Source organism: Phaethon aethereus, assembly GCF_964289735.1.
Source record: "Phaethon aethereus genome assembly, chromosome: 3".
In the NCBI taxonomy this organism is placed as follows: domain Eukaryota; kingdom Metazoa; phylum Chordata; class Aves; order Phaethontiformes; family Phaethontidae; genus Phaethon; species Phaethon aethereus.
In genome coordinates, this window is record NC_138576.1 from 614,518 (window position 1) to 630,469 (window position 15,952).

At 45.2% G+C, this 15,952-nt stretch overlaps 1 protein-coding gene across 1 annotated transcript in view; it reads right to left on the minus strand.

Annotated features, from left to right (window-relative positions):
- Positions 1-904: 904 nt before the first annotated feature.
- The window catches only part of ASXL2 (ASXL transcriptional regulator 2), a gene marked incomplete at its 3' end in the record, with an annotated part of 123,574 nt that continues 108,526 nt past the window's right edge, over positions 905-15,952 (minus strand). Inside the window, exons 8-12 of the mRNA XM_081998220.1 lie at positions 15,192-15,355; positions 11,331-11,427; positions 7,616-7,721; positions 5,494-6,205; positions 905-3,310 (exon numbers count right to left, since the gene is read on the minus strand). Of these exons, the coding sequence (XP_081854346.1) occupies positions 905-3,310; positions 5,494-6,205; positions 7,616-7,721; positions 11,331-11,427; positions 15,192-15,355 (3,485 nt within the window). The remainder of the gene's footprint in view (positions 3,311-5,493; positions 6,206-7,615; positions 7,722-11,330; positions 11,428-15,191; positions 15,356-15,952) is intronic.

Consider the following 15,952-nt stretch of genomic DNA (forward strand, 5'->3'; position numbering starts at 1 on the left):
CTCAAAATGCCTAATACAAAAAAGCAGGTTTCTGCCGAGTCCTGACAGTCCAGAAATGAAATGCAGTTCAGCACGTATTTGTGATCTCTGCTTTAAATGGTTCCTGGGATTACCGATAATCACGGTTACTGAGTTGTTTTAGTGATTTAAATTCTTGAATCCTGTGGTTAGTACAGTTGCCTTTTTCTGTATTTACCAGTAGCAAATCAAGACACTACCTTCCTTAAAACAAGGTTACTGCAACTGACTCCTTGAAGAGAAGAGGATATGCAAATCAAAAACACCAGCCAATATTGCACAACCCAGTACGCCTTCTGGAAACTGCCAGGTCACAAGTGAAAGGCAATTACTTGAAAGGCTGGTACGACATTAATGCCTTCCAATTCTGAAAAATTTGAACTAAATTTAGAGCAACAAAGTGAGCCCATTCAGGGGTTCCTGCTTCGGTGCTCTCTGATCAGTCAGTATAAACGTTTAGTTTCTTGATTATCCAGTTCTTCTCTTTGTCCAGAGAAGACCAACAGAAGGTTTTGCCGGGGGTTTGTTCCCCCATCTAGAGCAGAGCTCAGCAAACATGCTGGATAGCAGGCTGGGGTTAATGAAACTGCAGTACAAGTCAAACACTATCTCCTAAAAGATTGAAAAAATAGTTTTAAACAAAATAATGTGACATATTTACATAACTCCTTAAGTGCAAACTCTTGTCACAATTCACGTAGTTGAGCTCAATTTAGACTCACTGTACAAGAAGGTGCTCTTTCTTTAATGAAAGAAGAACTCTACTCTGTATTCCTGATTCAGTAACGTGTCTCTTGTGCAAGGCAGTAAATTTCCTGTTTCTTCCCAATGTACTTCGAAAGCAAAACCAAAATCAAGCCATCCTCTTCCCCACTTCCCCTCCCGGTTACCGCACAACGAGGCAGGAGACACAGAGCTTAGAGGGGCCAATGCAATCATCATGGCAGAAGGCACCGCAGCCCTTGCACATGATCATGGCTTTCAACCTGCAGTAGCATTTGGAAGGGGAATCCTCCATGCTGTTGTCTTCAGTGAAGGCTTGAACGGGGATGGTCTGACTGTGGTTGCCAGAGTTCATAGCTTGGCTGGTGGGAATGGTGGTTACAGTCACAGAAAAGGACATGACGTTCCCCATGCTACTGGACAACTGATTGCACTCAGACAGCCCGGTCATAAGAGACCCTTGGTTCACATCCGGGGAGGTGGAGACATTTATCGTCCCACTGTAACTGGGCCCAATGAGCTGTGCTGCAGCATTTCCAGATAGCTTTGGAGGGTGTGAAGGAGAAAGCAGCGGAGGCTGCTGCTGTGCAGAGTCCGAGGACGGTACGGAAGTACTGAAAAGCTCCGGATTGCTGTGCATTTTCCCCCTCATCGCATGTGCCATTTGCTCTTGAGCGGCTTGAATAAAATCTCGTGCTAGTGTAGCTCCGTCAAATGCCTGAACATTCTCCTTGTTGACTGCTGCTTGCTGAGACGTGGCTGCTTCTGTCTTTACACCCTTTTTAGCAAGGGTGTTGTAATCCGAAGAATTTATGCTATGTGATACCTGTTCTTTTTCGCACTGGCCAGAAGCCTGTGAAGCCTGGGGCTCCTCTTTTACAGTGATATGTTCGTGTTCATCACCAGTACTCTCATCATCTGCATCTCCTTCATCGCTGCTGCTGCCGTGGCCAGCTATCTCCTCACATTCCCCAAATTCTGGTTTTGGAGCATCAGCAGGACTGTTTGGACACAAGCGGTTCTCAGGGTTCAAGGAGAAGCCTCTCCTCAAATTCTCTGAACCACGACCGTAGGTGGAAATGTTGAGCAGATAATGACCAGACATAGCAGGCTTGGATGTCCTTCTGCCCATGAAACCCAGCATAAATCTCTGGCTGGTGGAGCTGTTTTCTAACTGGAAGCCTGAGTGAGTGAGGTTCAGTTGTGAAGGCTGAAGGACTGGCAACAAATTCTGCCTCTGGACCCTCTTGATGAGAGTCTGAAGGATCTGCTCTTGGGTTGTTTTGCTGAGTGCCTCATGGCACTGGTGCTGGTCAAGACTGGGGTCCTTTCCCAAGGGGAGCGGAAAGGTCCTTGGAATGTGAGGCAGAGGCCTGTTCTGGCAAAAGATCTTCCCAAGCTGCTGTGTGGGTAGACTCGATTGTCGTTCACCACCCTCGGCTCCAGTGCTGTCCCCTGCTACGCTTGTGGTACTGGATGCTGCTGCTGCCCCTTTTTCTTCATGAGAAGCCAACGGGACAGTTTTCGTCTCTGCTTTGGTGAGAGGCTTCGGCAGGATTTGCTCCAGAGGGACATTCTTGCCTTGAAGAAGTTGTGTGACCAAAGGGTTGTTAGCAGGAATACTGGAGCTTGGTTTTGGGAGGGCCCCACTTGCACTTGAACTTGCATGAGTTTTAAGGCTAGGTGCTACTGACGAAGTGGTAGAGGGTGGGACAGATGCAGCAGACATGACAACGCCTCCAGCCTGGGCTTCTGAGCTCATGGATGTTAGCGAAGCCATCGGAGAGGAAGGAGATTTGCTTTTAGAAACATCTAAGCTGGCCATAGGTGCTACCTTGGTTACCTTTGTGCTGGTATCTGCTGTGGACACCGTGACACAGACTGTTCCATCCCTGGCAGATGGTGCCCCACAGGCCTGGCTTGGACCTGCTGGAGCAGAAGGTGCTTTCTCTTGCTTGTCACTGCTACCAGCATATGGGGAGCCTGAAACCTGATTTACAGTCATACTGGGGGGGCTCTGCTTTATTCTGTTGATCTTCTCTAATGCCGATACTGCGGAGGAGGAGGAGCTGGTGCCTGTATTGCTGAGGGGCGTTCTGGATTGCAGCGTGGAAGTTTGCTGTAGTTGTGCTCTAGGAGGATTGTGAGGTGATGCCTGGTCTGTGGCCTGGGTCTCCATTTGGGCATGGGTCCCTGGACAATGGGGAAGAAACCTTCTCGAACTTCCCCCGCTTCCAGTTCCTGCCAGTTCCAGTGCATTTCCTCGAATTCCAGTTTTGTCGGCTCCGCTTGTTGCTGCGTTACTCTTCTCTCCTCCACCGCCCGGTGGGCCCCCACCACCGCCCGGTCCAGGCCCTGGGACAGCCCCCCCTGCTGAGGCGGCGGCGGCGGCAGCAGCGGCGGCAGCGGCTGCGGCCCTCTGAGCCTTGGCTTGCTGGGCTTTTGCCTTGATGTCTGCCAACGTTCTGGCCCCTGTTCTTCCCGGACTGGTAAGTGAGATTGGGAAACGTGCCCTGGGAGAGACCTGGCCCGCAGGAAATGGCATTGGGGAGATTCTGGAAACGGGAATCTGAAACGGAGGAGGAGACAAGCACAGCTGAGATATGGGGAACATCTAACCCACACATTTAAGAATTTAAGTGTTTACAGTTGTAGTCTTAGAGAAATTTTTTGAGAATTCCCTTATCTCCCTTACTTGCGATAAACAATAAAAGACGCGTTTGATCTTTTGATGTCTGGCACACCCATGCTCACTCTATTACAATCTTAGTAACTCAGACTGGAAGCTCATCCCTTGCAGTTGCAGGCTAGTACGTCGCACATCACTACTCAAAAGTCTATCAGGCTCCCTTGGGAAACACTGTAAGGTTCTTCCAGAACTCAACATCTACCACGCCTTGTTCTAGGTTTCATACTTTATTCATATGTAATTTATATCCTTTTAGAAGTTTGTGTCAACATTCTGCTTCATTTTGCATTGCTCTTCCAGCCCTGCGTATTTACACTCGTCTCCTCAGCGTCTTTATACAAAGCAGTAATAATCTCTCTACCATGTATTTGTAGTTGTAAAATGCCAGTATTTTAGTGCTTTTGTCTAAAATAGGTTCTCCACTCCCCTTATCATTCCAGTTCACTTTCTGTAAGTTTGTTCTTTCTAGAATGCAAGCGATGAGAATGGTGCACTAATGCTAGTGCTCTTTCTGTCTCCTTTGCAAAGATTTCAGCAAGTACATTTTAAGGTTACATTTGTTTTCATATATCTGCACTACCTCACTGCCTCCCACTCATCTTCTGATTAACCAGTCCACCACTTCTTTCTTTTTTGAGGAACGATGTGTCTTCTACCTTACAGGGGAAAATATTTTAATAGCCCTTAAATTAATTCTGTCGTTAAATTAAATCCCATGTTTATTACACTGGAAGGTCAACCATGCTTCCTGTATGATATGTCAAATCTCTTTTATTGACCGTTTTCCCCCAATTTTCGGTGACTAACAGATTTTATTAATGCTTTTGTACCTTTGTGCCATACTTATTAACATAGTGTTGAACAATTAAAATTTTGTGTTTGCGTATTTCCTAGTAGAAAAGAATCTTAATAGGAGAGGATAATTCATAGGACATACAGAAATACAGTAATTAAGCAGTTTTCCATTTACAACTTCTGCCTAAGGCCCCAAACCAGGGAGCCGAACTTTAACCAGAGCAAATTCTGGTAGGAAAAGCACAGGCCCTATTCTACAGAAACCAAACTTTTCCATTCATACAGTCACACATGACTGTAAAAAATTTTTCTATGCTGGTTCATCCATTTACTACCTACTGCTGAGCAGAACATCACTGAAGAAGGAATCGGTGTTATCCGTACAGGTGCAATCTTGTGCTCATTTTCTCAAAGAGTATCAAATGTCTGAATTGAGAGCACTCATCACTTAGCACCGGGGTATTTCCTGGCAGCTTAGCAGTAGGCGTGCAGTCCTGTGTCCTGGATATCACATCAAGAGAACTGCATTGTCCAGGCCATAGTCTGGAACATTTCCTTCACGCTTCCTTTCCATCTGCCCTATCCTAGTGGTGATTTACTGCCTCTTTCCTTTCCCGTGTAGGCTCTTGCTAGGACTCAGCAGCTAAAGGGCTTTTGGGACTGAGATGTTCCCTGAAACAGTCTTTTCCTGCTACCTAGTCTGGCACTACACTGCATTCAGCTGGTATAAATGAGAATTACACACTTTCTAGATAGTCTTTTTTTAAACACAGGTAAAATAATTTAGTTTCTGGACTTGCTAGAATAGAGGAAGCTGCTGATCGCATTCTTTCTGGCCCTGTTATTGTACTGCTGGGGATACTCGCACATCTGCAAAGTTCTGTGCGCTCCTGGGCTACAACTTGCTCTGTTATTAGAGTCTCGCAGTTCCTCCAGAGCTCTCCCCAGCTTCCACCGTGAACTACAGTACTCCCTGTTATACCCAGCCTTGGGATTTCACACAAGTGTTTGAGCTTCTGCCCATGAGATCTTTTAACAGACGCATGTGTGCGACAGACACTTAACTGAAGTTGAGTAGTCAGCCAGCAGATTCCCTTTAGCAAACAGCTGAGCTTTTACATTTTTGGATCAAATATTTTGATCACTAAAATAAGCAGGTAACATAATTTACATAGAAAAGTAGAACTGACAAAGAATTTCTGTGAGAGCTGCCAGCTGAGCTGACCCATGTAAGGCCGCTCTGTGGATGTGTCTTCATTTCTCTTTACCTTGAGTGGGGGTACCCGTGGCACCGGGGTCCCTGCTCCAGGAAAGGACTGTGGCTGGGTCCGAAATGCCTGGTGGTGCTGACAGTTCTCCATCATGCGTGGCTTTTTTTCAGGAGTGGTTAGAGCTTCTTCGCGACTGCCTGACTTCCTCTTAGGGGCTTCAACGCTGACTTCCATGTCTTCATTTATGGGGGACTTCTTTTCTGGTGTTTCTGGAGTCACGACTGGGCTTTTCGTGTTTGCTACTACTTCACCTGCTTCGGGGCTCTTTGGTTTACTCGGGGCCAAAACTGAGGTACTGAGAGTCTCTTTCACTGGTACTTCCTTTGATGCAGCGCGCTTTCTCTCTTCTTCGGGCTGTTGGCTAGCGGCAGGTTGTGGTTTCTCTGGAATGGATTCTCCTTGGACTCCCTCTTTTGTAGGGAGAGCATGGTCGCTAGGTTTCACTGCACACCCATCCAGGGAAACCGAGGCCTCTGCAGGTTTGGCTGCTTTCAGCTGCATGTTCTCTCTTCTTTCCTCTCCTCCTTTTTTCATCACTGGTGCTTCCTGGACTGCTTGTGCTTTAGACTCTAACGGAGAAGTAATCTCCTCTTTGAGCGGTGCCAGAGAGGCTGGCATGCATTTTGGCTCTTCGGTTGCTGGATTTTCAGTCTCGGCAGGGCTGGTGCTTGATGTCAGTCTCTTGGACTCTTCAGGACTTAGTCCAGAACTATCAAAACAAACAGAATTTTTACTTAGTAAAACATTCTTGCAAAAAGCATACTATCCTTGCAAAAACTGAGAGAGGATTCTCTACATACCACACCCTAAATTAACGTGTCTCCCACACCCAGTTCTGTGCCACAATCTTTGAAAACCATGGGTGGTGTTAATACTTCCACCTGAAACAGAACTTAGTAACGAAGTTTAAAACCAACTAAGTGAAACACATGGAACACAGGTTAGATCTAGTCCTCTACCCAGATACCAATTTTCCAGGCTGCAAAACAAATTATTTCGCCAACAGTAAATATTCCCTTTATTAGCCACCACTGACATGTCTCTGCAGCATGCGAACAACCCCACAGAGCTTGCATCTGACTTAAGCTCGTATGGTGACATTTGTGGAAAGGGACACTGAAAAGCGTCCCACCGTTTTTTCCAGAGGAACGTGGCTAGTGCCAGAACCACCGATGTACCCGACATCGCTGCCTTTCTCCATCATCAAAAAGCTGTGAGTATTTCCCTCTATTATTCATCCATCTTTATTTGTGAAAGAAATGAACAAGCTGGGAATCTACTTCCCAGAGTGACATCTGATTTAGGATTGACTTCATCCATCCCTCTCAATGAAATAATGAAATATCAAATCTGGGGTCTTTTGCCCAATCATGAATGATTTCTACCAGACAAGTTCTTAGGAGCTACAGAACTGAAGTCCTGCTATTGTGCAAGACACCTCCATGCTGTCCCCCTAAAGCTTCAAGAACATGGCTGTCACCTTTTACCTTCCAGCACAGAGCTCCACGTGTGATTACATCCTGGTTTTCAGCACTGGGAGAACTGGGTAAGTTTGTGGAGTAAAGCTCTTTGCTAGTGCCACTAGATCACTTGCATTCTCAACCCGGTATATTCCTTTACTCCGTACCGCAGCCTGCCATATGTACACACACACAGAGCAGCCTCCTGCTCACCCACAAAACCCCAAAACTATCAGATCATGGAATGATAAAAACAGAGCTTGCAATAATCCAAATGCTCTAGTGGGCTAAAACATCACCGATGAATGGGAGGGGAACTGGCTGACAGTCCAAAGACTAGCATAAAAGCTATCTGTCAAAAAGCAGGGTAAGAAATTCCTTTTTAGTGATTTATATGAATCTTTTTTTTCCCCCCGAAGTTTCTTAGTATAGTTATTCGCATGGAAACCTGAAATCCTCTCCATAGTCAAAAGGACGGGAAAATCTCGAAGCAAAAAGGAACACAGAATAAAAGACTTGTAGACTTGGGAGTTTAACCAAATACGTGTCTGATTGAAGATATGGGGAAATACACAAGATTTTACATGGCAGGTGACCTACTGCAAGGTATATCTGGACAGGCAAGGCTGGGCTAAAAAAGAGACAGCTGAATGTCTTACCTCTGACCATAGTAGCTCTCAAAAAAATGTTCCTTCCACAGCTCAACCTTCTTCTCCTTTTCTATTTCTTGCCGTATTCTTAGCTGCATTTCTGGTGTAAACTCACCTGCAAAATACAATAAAGGATATCTTCAAAAAAGTGATGGATAAAAGGAAGCAGGATAACCACAGGAGCCTTCACGCTTGCAGGTGAGAGCGCCATCTCACAGAAGTCCCCTTCGCTGCTGATGACACTGTAGCCCTGCCTGTGGTACTTCAGCATTTCTCCTGAGCTGCAAGGTGTGGGCAACAGCTTTATGCCTGACAGTCACAACTCCCTTCCCGGTCAGCGTCCACTCTGGCTGCCAATAGATGCTGTATGTGAAACAGTGCTTACTAAATGAATACAAATCTATACATAAATGCATGTTGTATGTATGCGTGCACTACGTAACTGTCGTTTTCTGAAGTATCTGAAGATATGCAGATGGCAAAGCAATATGGCACCTTGAAACAACAGTCGTGGATGGCTGTGGTGCAATAGGCATGCAAGAACATCAAAGACTTCTTGCCCAGCACAAGTGACCGAAAATACTTCTGGCAACAGATGCTATTCTGTCGTGGGCAGGTGGGAAACAAAAACAACCCCTCTCTCACCTCCGAAGCACACACTTCACACACACGTGTATTGTGGTTTGTAAGATGTTTCCTATTGTCAAGCCTGAGCCCTCCCCGATGCAGCTTTGAACCATTAAGGTTTGTAAGATCGTATGTTAATATGAGAGTTCATCATTAGACAACAGGAAAGCTTTTGTTTTTGACACAACTGTGGTGCTTTGATGACAGATGTGTGACCTTGAGCCTCAAGACTTCATTCATTCTCAAGGTTTATCTAGTCCACACACCATTTTGTTTGTGCTCTTTAGCAGTGGAGGAAAGTTACTAGAATCAGATCATTTCTAACAGTGCAGTTGCTGAAGAGAGGGTGTTCCTTAAAGAGATTAACAGAAATTGGATACTTCCATCACCGCACAGTTTGTTTGTCAACAATTTTGTCCTGTCAAATAAGGGGATCATAAGAAATTCTTGCTGAGTTTGTTCTCCATGCAGTTATCAAAATACGTCCAAAGGAAACTAAGAGTGTGTTGCTTTTTAGCACACCATTACTTGTCAGTATTAAATCAGGAGATTCATCTTTTTATTGCAGCAAGTGCAGAGGGCCCAAAACAGAACCTCCGGTACATCAACTTTCTTCTCTATTTTTGTATAAACTTGGTCAGGTAAATAAATATAGAAAGTCTGTTGCATCAAAAACAGTGGAACGCCTGCCTTTAGAGTACTTTAGCAACAGGGTACAAAATTAATTCATTTGAAATAGTCTCTGTTGTAGCAGTGAATTCTTGGATTTTCATTGCTGTGGTTATGTCACCTTTGCCTCCCATTTGGGAGATTTCAACTAAAAGCGTATGTCTGCATCATGATGCAGATGATGTCTGCATCAGCCTAGGTGTGCACTGGGCGCAAAGCACAGTGAAAACCTACGGGGTAGCTTGCAGTCAAGTGGAAGTAATTTACTTATAAATGTCTACCTGAAGGTTTGGTAGGGACCTCAGGAGGTCTCCAGTCCAACCTCCAGCTCTGGGCAGGGTCAGCTTGGCCTCCACCAGGTCACAGCAGGGCTCTGGCCAGTTGGGTCTTGGAAAACTCCAAGGATTGAGGTGGCACAGCCTCTCTGGGCACCTGCTCCACTGCTGGACTGTCCTCCTGGGGAAAAGGCTTTTCCTTATGTCCCATCTGACTCGTGCCTGTTTTCTCTCCTCCTCCTGCCACTGCAACCAGCCTGGGTCCACCTCCCTGCTGGCCTCCCTGTACATACGAGGGGGCTGCTATCAAGTCACCCCTCCCCGGTCTGTACTGCTGCCAGAGCAGCATCTAGAATCACAGAATCACTAGGTTGGAAAGGACCTTCAAGATCATCAAGTCCAACCATTAATCCAGCGCCATCCAGGGGCAGGATCCTGCCTGTCTCCGGCCTGTCCCGGTCCCGCTGGATGGCAGCCCTGCCCTTCACCATATTGACCCGCGTCCCCAGTTTGGCATACTCCACAAACTCCCCCAGGATCACTGGTAAAGGTAGCAAATAGGACAGGTGCCCGGGCAGGCCCCTGCAGTCTCCACTTGTCACCAGCCTCCCGGTGCGAACCGTAACTCCAAGCTAGAGCATCTAACCAGCTATTCACCCACCTGGTTGTCCACCCATCTAGACCCTGGTGTCCCAGCTTGGACAGGAAAGTCCTGTGGGAGACAGCTATCAAAAGCTTTGCTTAGGCTGAGGTAAATGATGCCTACTGCTCTCCCCTTGTTCACAAATTCAGTCATTTTTAATGCAGTCAAGCTATCCGGGCATGATGTGCCCTTGGTAAAACCACGCTGATGGTTTCCAGTCACCACCTTTTTCACATGCCCAGAGATGCGCTCCAGGAGGGCTCGCTCCATGACTTTCCCAGGAATGACACTGCAGCTGACCAGGCCTGCGTATGTTACAATACTCTGGGTGATGCCAAGCAGCATTGTTATGAATCGCCAGTACCTAGAAGAGTAGCTGGAGAAAGCCTGCAGAACTGCTCTGCCCACAGTGGCATCATGCTTTGACACTTGAGCAGTGATACAGTGCTCAGTGAGAATGTCAGTGGAGATCTCCAGACTTCACCCTCGTCGTTGCAAGCTTTACCACCGAAGCAGGTTCTGCAGCAGTTTTACTCTGGTGAGAAAGTCTTTGTGTAAACGTAGCTGCACCCTCTAGATGTAGAGACGTGAATGGACAAAAGGTCTTCTGAGAAGCATTAAAGGGAAAACACTAAATGATGATGGCTAAAACTGGAGGTGGTTTTAACAATTAAACAGATTAGTTCTATGCCTTCCTGTTTACTGGCACAGACACATCCAGAATCTACAAAATATAAAGGGTTATTTGCACAGAATTGGATATACTTTCCATGGAAAAGCCTCTTAAGAGTCTATCATCTGGGCATGAGTAAATGATATTCCCTTCTTAAGGTGAGTTGTGATTGGCGCTATAGTCCTTATAAAAGCTCTGGTGACAGGCTGCATGGTTCAGTTCTGTAGAGGAAATGGTCCCTGCCCACAATAAGTGAGTGCACTTCTCATGATTTAATCACATCATGGAATTAAGCACCTCTTAGTTCAAGATGCAAATGATTGTTGAAGGTACAAGAGTCCCATGGATTAGTAAATGGCTGACTTTATGTTATAGAAAAAATTATGGCTCAAAGGACTGACCATACCAACTGTGGCTCGATGACTTCGCTGATGACAAAGTGCATTACTCTGGGAATATAATTTACCTTCACTACTGTACTTAGCCGTGGGCTATGTTTAGCTACCGCAACTTGAGAGTAACACAGCTCTACTGTCATTTCACCAAGATTTTAAACACATTTTCCCTCCTTTTCTCATCTCTTCCAGAGACTTAACTCATTTTTCCACATGTTAAGTTCAAAAGAGAACTCCTTACACTGCAGCCCCCTCTATGACCTCAAGATTACATAGTTGTAGGCTTGCATTTGCTCTCATGGGCTGGACCAACTACAGCTGTCTTTACTAGTAAGTCACTCCAGTGCTTCAACTTCTCAGAAAATATCTTTTACACATTCCCCAAAACATTCACTAGCTGAAAGCCTCTGGCATTTTGCTTTGCTGTCTGGGGAAGCTTTACCTTCTGACAACCTCTCCTTCCAGCCTTGGGCAGCTGAAGTGAAGAACTCATTGTTGAGCGCAGAGCCACTCAGCTTCATCAAACCATCTGCCCCAACCTGCAATACATGAAAAAGCAAATAGTGTGAACTAGCTGGAGAGACAAATGTCACATGTTGACACAGAGCAAGAGTCCCAACATTGCCACAAACCTCCCTGGAATTTGCCTTTAACTCACTCAGAGGAAGATAAACAGCTTTCTTAAAGGCTGTGCTTAGCCAAGTCTGGGAGCTAGGAGGCTGCGGAAAATATTCTTCATCCTTCCTTTGCCCAATCCTCTATAGTCCCGCTGCTGCACAAACATACATGAGCAGCAGGTGTACAGGTGGCAAGGAGAAGCATGACGAAATAGAACAGCACAGCCTCCGAAAAGCTGCTTCAGATGCCTTTTGTCTTACAAAATGAATGCAAGATATCGCCAGAACCACCACCCAAAGCAACAGCTCTGCTGCCTTCTGTGAACATAGAAAAGCGCATGAAGGAAAAGCAAGGACGTAAGAGGTATCATATAAAAGTAACTTTGAAATGTATATGGATGCTTCAGGAAAAGCAGGGACAAATGAAGCTCAAAACCTATTCCGACTTTGAAATACGGTTAACCAAATTGGGCAGTCACGCTATAGAGTAGGACATAAATGAGAAACCATGAGACTAAAACTGGTACACAGCATGGTGGGAAATTATAGCCAGGGTAATAGAACATATACGAGGTTTGCTTCTGCTCTGTATCCCACAGAAGTAAATGCAGAATTTCTCTACCAGAAACACAAAAATACACGTGTCATTCAGTAAGTTGCAAAAACTTGCAGTGGGCAAAACTGATGTGCTTCCATTTCTTGCATAAATAATACATCAGATCAAACAAGCAAAATCCAACTGTCCAAATGTAGGATCCAGCTAATGACACTGGGAGATTTCTGCAGCAAACGTTCAACAATGCAGGGTTTGATCAAGACAAACACTGCTTTTCCCGAGGCAGCACTGGTGATGCAGGTAATTAAAATGATGGAAGTGACCTAACAGAAGGTTTTCTAGGTAAGATTTAGTTAGAGATTTTTAAGTTAGGAGCAGCCATTACAGGGATTTACGAAAGCAGAGATTTATTTTCTAGTCCAAATCTCTATTGACCAACAGGGCACAGAATTCACAAGACGATCCTCTACTGCACATACAGTGTTGCCTGTTCCTTGTGTTGGAGGACAGAAAACTACCGCGGGGCTGACCAGGTCGTGCCTCAGGAAGTGCCCGCTTTCTCCTCTACAGAAGCACCAGCTGTAACAGCTCAGACTGAGTCACTGCCAAGCAAAACACAACAGATACCTGACCTTTCACTACTGGCCTGTCCAATGCCTTCACCTCTTCCCCTGTTTACTACAGCAAAGTCTGACATTTTATAAAGCACACATCACCACTTGATGTGGTGGACTGCTCTTTACTACACTAGAGATTTACTACACTGAAATGTAAAACTTACCATCTCAGGAGCCAGGCAATATTATTTAGTTAGTCAAAATTTCTTCTCAGATGTATTCTAATTCAATTTAAGGACAATTAAACTTAAAAGTCAGGACAGAAATGTCTTACCATCTGCTGTGAGGTTCTTGCCAGTAAACTCCAGCTGCAAACCCCATCACATCGTATTTTGACACATACCTAATTACTACAAAGACCACAGGACTTATAAAACAATTCCTTCAAATATTTATTGGATCGGCCTTGGACTAACAAGTCCCCAGTAAATGCTGATTGAAGATTAGGATTTATGAGACAACATAAAATGCTAGAAATCTTCCTAAGTCCAAACGAACACTATCTGTTCAGCAAAGCATCCTCTGTAAAGCAGGCCACAGTGCAGCTGCCAGACCCATAGGCATTATTAACGTTCTGTGAGAACCTAAAGAGCAGCATAGCTGCGCAGAGGGATATAACTTCCCTGAGTATGGATGTCTGTGCTGTAAGTGTCCACGTCTAAGCTGGCATCCCTTCACAGTTTGCAGTGACGAAGTCAACTGAGTGTATGGAGGTGGGGACTCAGTTCACCTCGTCCTGAAGAGGACACCTGTACTTCGTCACAGGCTCTTGATTGCACCAACTGGATTTCCACTTTCTAGAAAAGGAGCCCAAAGTAACTAGCTGAGACGTAGACTCCTGGGAGATGACCGCGGGGTGTAAACGCAGGCACCTAATACTGATCTGAACACCACACAGAAAAGTATCTTCAAGGGACTTGCAGATCTGAGACAGGACATACAGAAGGTTTCCATCTGGAGTGGCATCTTGAAGCCAGCTTTGATATCTAAAGAACATTTAAAATGACTCTAGGCACATATGTTAAGGCATCTGAATTAACACCCCTACAACTGAAGTGGAAGCATAGCGCAGAATCCCACTTTGCTCTGAAGCTCTCAGCCAGCTGGGGTAGGAATGCTGGAGACAAACATAACATATGAAGAAGGTAAAAGGAAGGAAGCATCCTTGTTCTCTCGACAACTTTTCTGGTATTGAGCATAAGCAGATTGAACTTCACTTCCTCAACTCATTGTTTTTCCTCTTTTACATGCAAGAGCAACATTTGTTCTTTCCTCGTCTCTTAGTATCATCCCTGCCTTCCACAAGCTGCTGAAGAAAACTGCTATAATGGTGAGACTGCATCAGGCAGTTCTTCTATGTGCCCCTTCGGATGAAATTCATCAGATCCAGCTTATTTGAAAATAACTGTCTTGTCAAAAGATTCTCTTAGCTGTTTTTTCAATACTGAAGGCTGAGTTCTTAACCCCTTCTCACTCATGGTAATTGTTCCAGTTATCACCCACTGTTTAGTGAAAAGGTCAGTGAAAACCTGCACCCTTTCTTCTTTGCCTCTCGCCAGGCAAATGAACCCATTCCTCCCCAGGGGGTACTTTTCTGCTTTTCCAAATTCCTCTCTTCACACGCAGAGAGATCTTAAACAGGCAATCCACAAAAATAAACTTCCTCCAAAGATGACTCACACTGCCTGCGTGGTACCTTTAATCAGGACACAAGCTCTTTGCAGCAGGTCAAGTCTACTCTGCAATCTGGACAGTGTGAATATGCAATAGAAAACTCATTCAGTTTTCACTTCATCAAATTCAGAATTTGACAGCAGTGACACAACGTGGTAAGAGAAGAGGGTGGAACAAAATGGTACTCTGTGGGAAGGCATCAGTCTAAAAGGCTGCAGGGTTAATCCTGTATTAGTCTGGGCGAGGACAGGGAGAGGAAAATGCTGAAACCACTGCATTCCCGTCACTCCTGGCCCTCTTCAAGTCCCATGTAACAGAAACATTGCTCTCGCTGTAGCTAGGAATATGGACTCAATTAAGCAGCATTAAGCCACTTGTTTTATCAAACCTGAATTATTTTTTTCTGGTAGCAACAAATATGCAAACAAATCACTGAAAAATTTTCCAATTTTTTTATATTGTGCACAGAAGAAAAAGTCTATCCCATTAGACATAAACAGTGTTTGGATGCCTAGTCTGAATTAGAATCACAGAATGGTTTGGGTTGGAAGGGACCTTAAAGATCATACAGTTCCAACCCCCTGCCATGGGCAGCGACACCTTCCACTAGACCAGGTTGCTCAAAGCCCCATCCAACCTGGCCTTGAGCACTTCTGGGGATGGGGCATCCACAACTTCTCCGTTCCAGTGTCCCACCACCCTCATCATGAAGAATTTCTTCCTTATATCTTGTTTAAATCTTTCAGGTTAAAGCCATTACCCCTTGTCTTACTTCTGGAGATGCCCCCTACAGACACCTATGAGCCCAGCTTCTCTCCAGAACAGAAAGCACAACGTACCTGCCTGTCCACCTCCGGCAGCAGCAGCAGCAGGCGCTGCTGGCATTCTGTTGGCAGAACAGAGAACGTATGCTTGTTGATCAGTGCCCGCAGGTTTGTGTTCACGAGGATGGAGTCGGGAGTTTCCACATCAATTTCAGCACACTTTGTTCTCTTCAGCTGCCCTGCAACGAACCACAAAGACATATGTAACATCTTAGCTAAGAGAGGATTAAAGGCTCCTTTGGAGTTCACTGTACCTCAGATTTTCAAATCACACCTTAGTAATCCATTTCAAACCTCGACTTGAAATGTACGTTTTACCTTCGCACGTACAGTTAAAAACAAAATGTGGGAGGTCCTTTCCAGCACAGAAAATTTCCATACCTAATACATTGTAGCCTGCGTCAGTTCACCTAACTTTTGTAGGAATCCTGTCTATCTGGGGACTGGCAAGGAGGACGGTTTCTAGAACTGCTTTTAGCCACATCAATTTTCTATTTTAAGCTTCTAGTTAAGGTCAGTTTGTTCCTCGGTATTTCTTCTTGGACTTTCCTACTTTGTTCTCAGCAAAAGCACTTCAAAAAAACTCACCAACTCACTGTGCTTGCGTAGAAACCACAACACTAGACAAAGCCGTGAAAGTAAGTAACTATTCTCTGTCCTTTTCTGCGTTTGAAAGCCAGCAAGTCCAGCATTAACCCTTATGCTACAGCCAGCTTCCTGTATGTGCTGCAAATTCAGAGAAGAATAATGAGGAAAGCATTTGTACTGTGCACTCT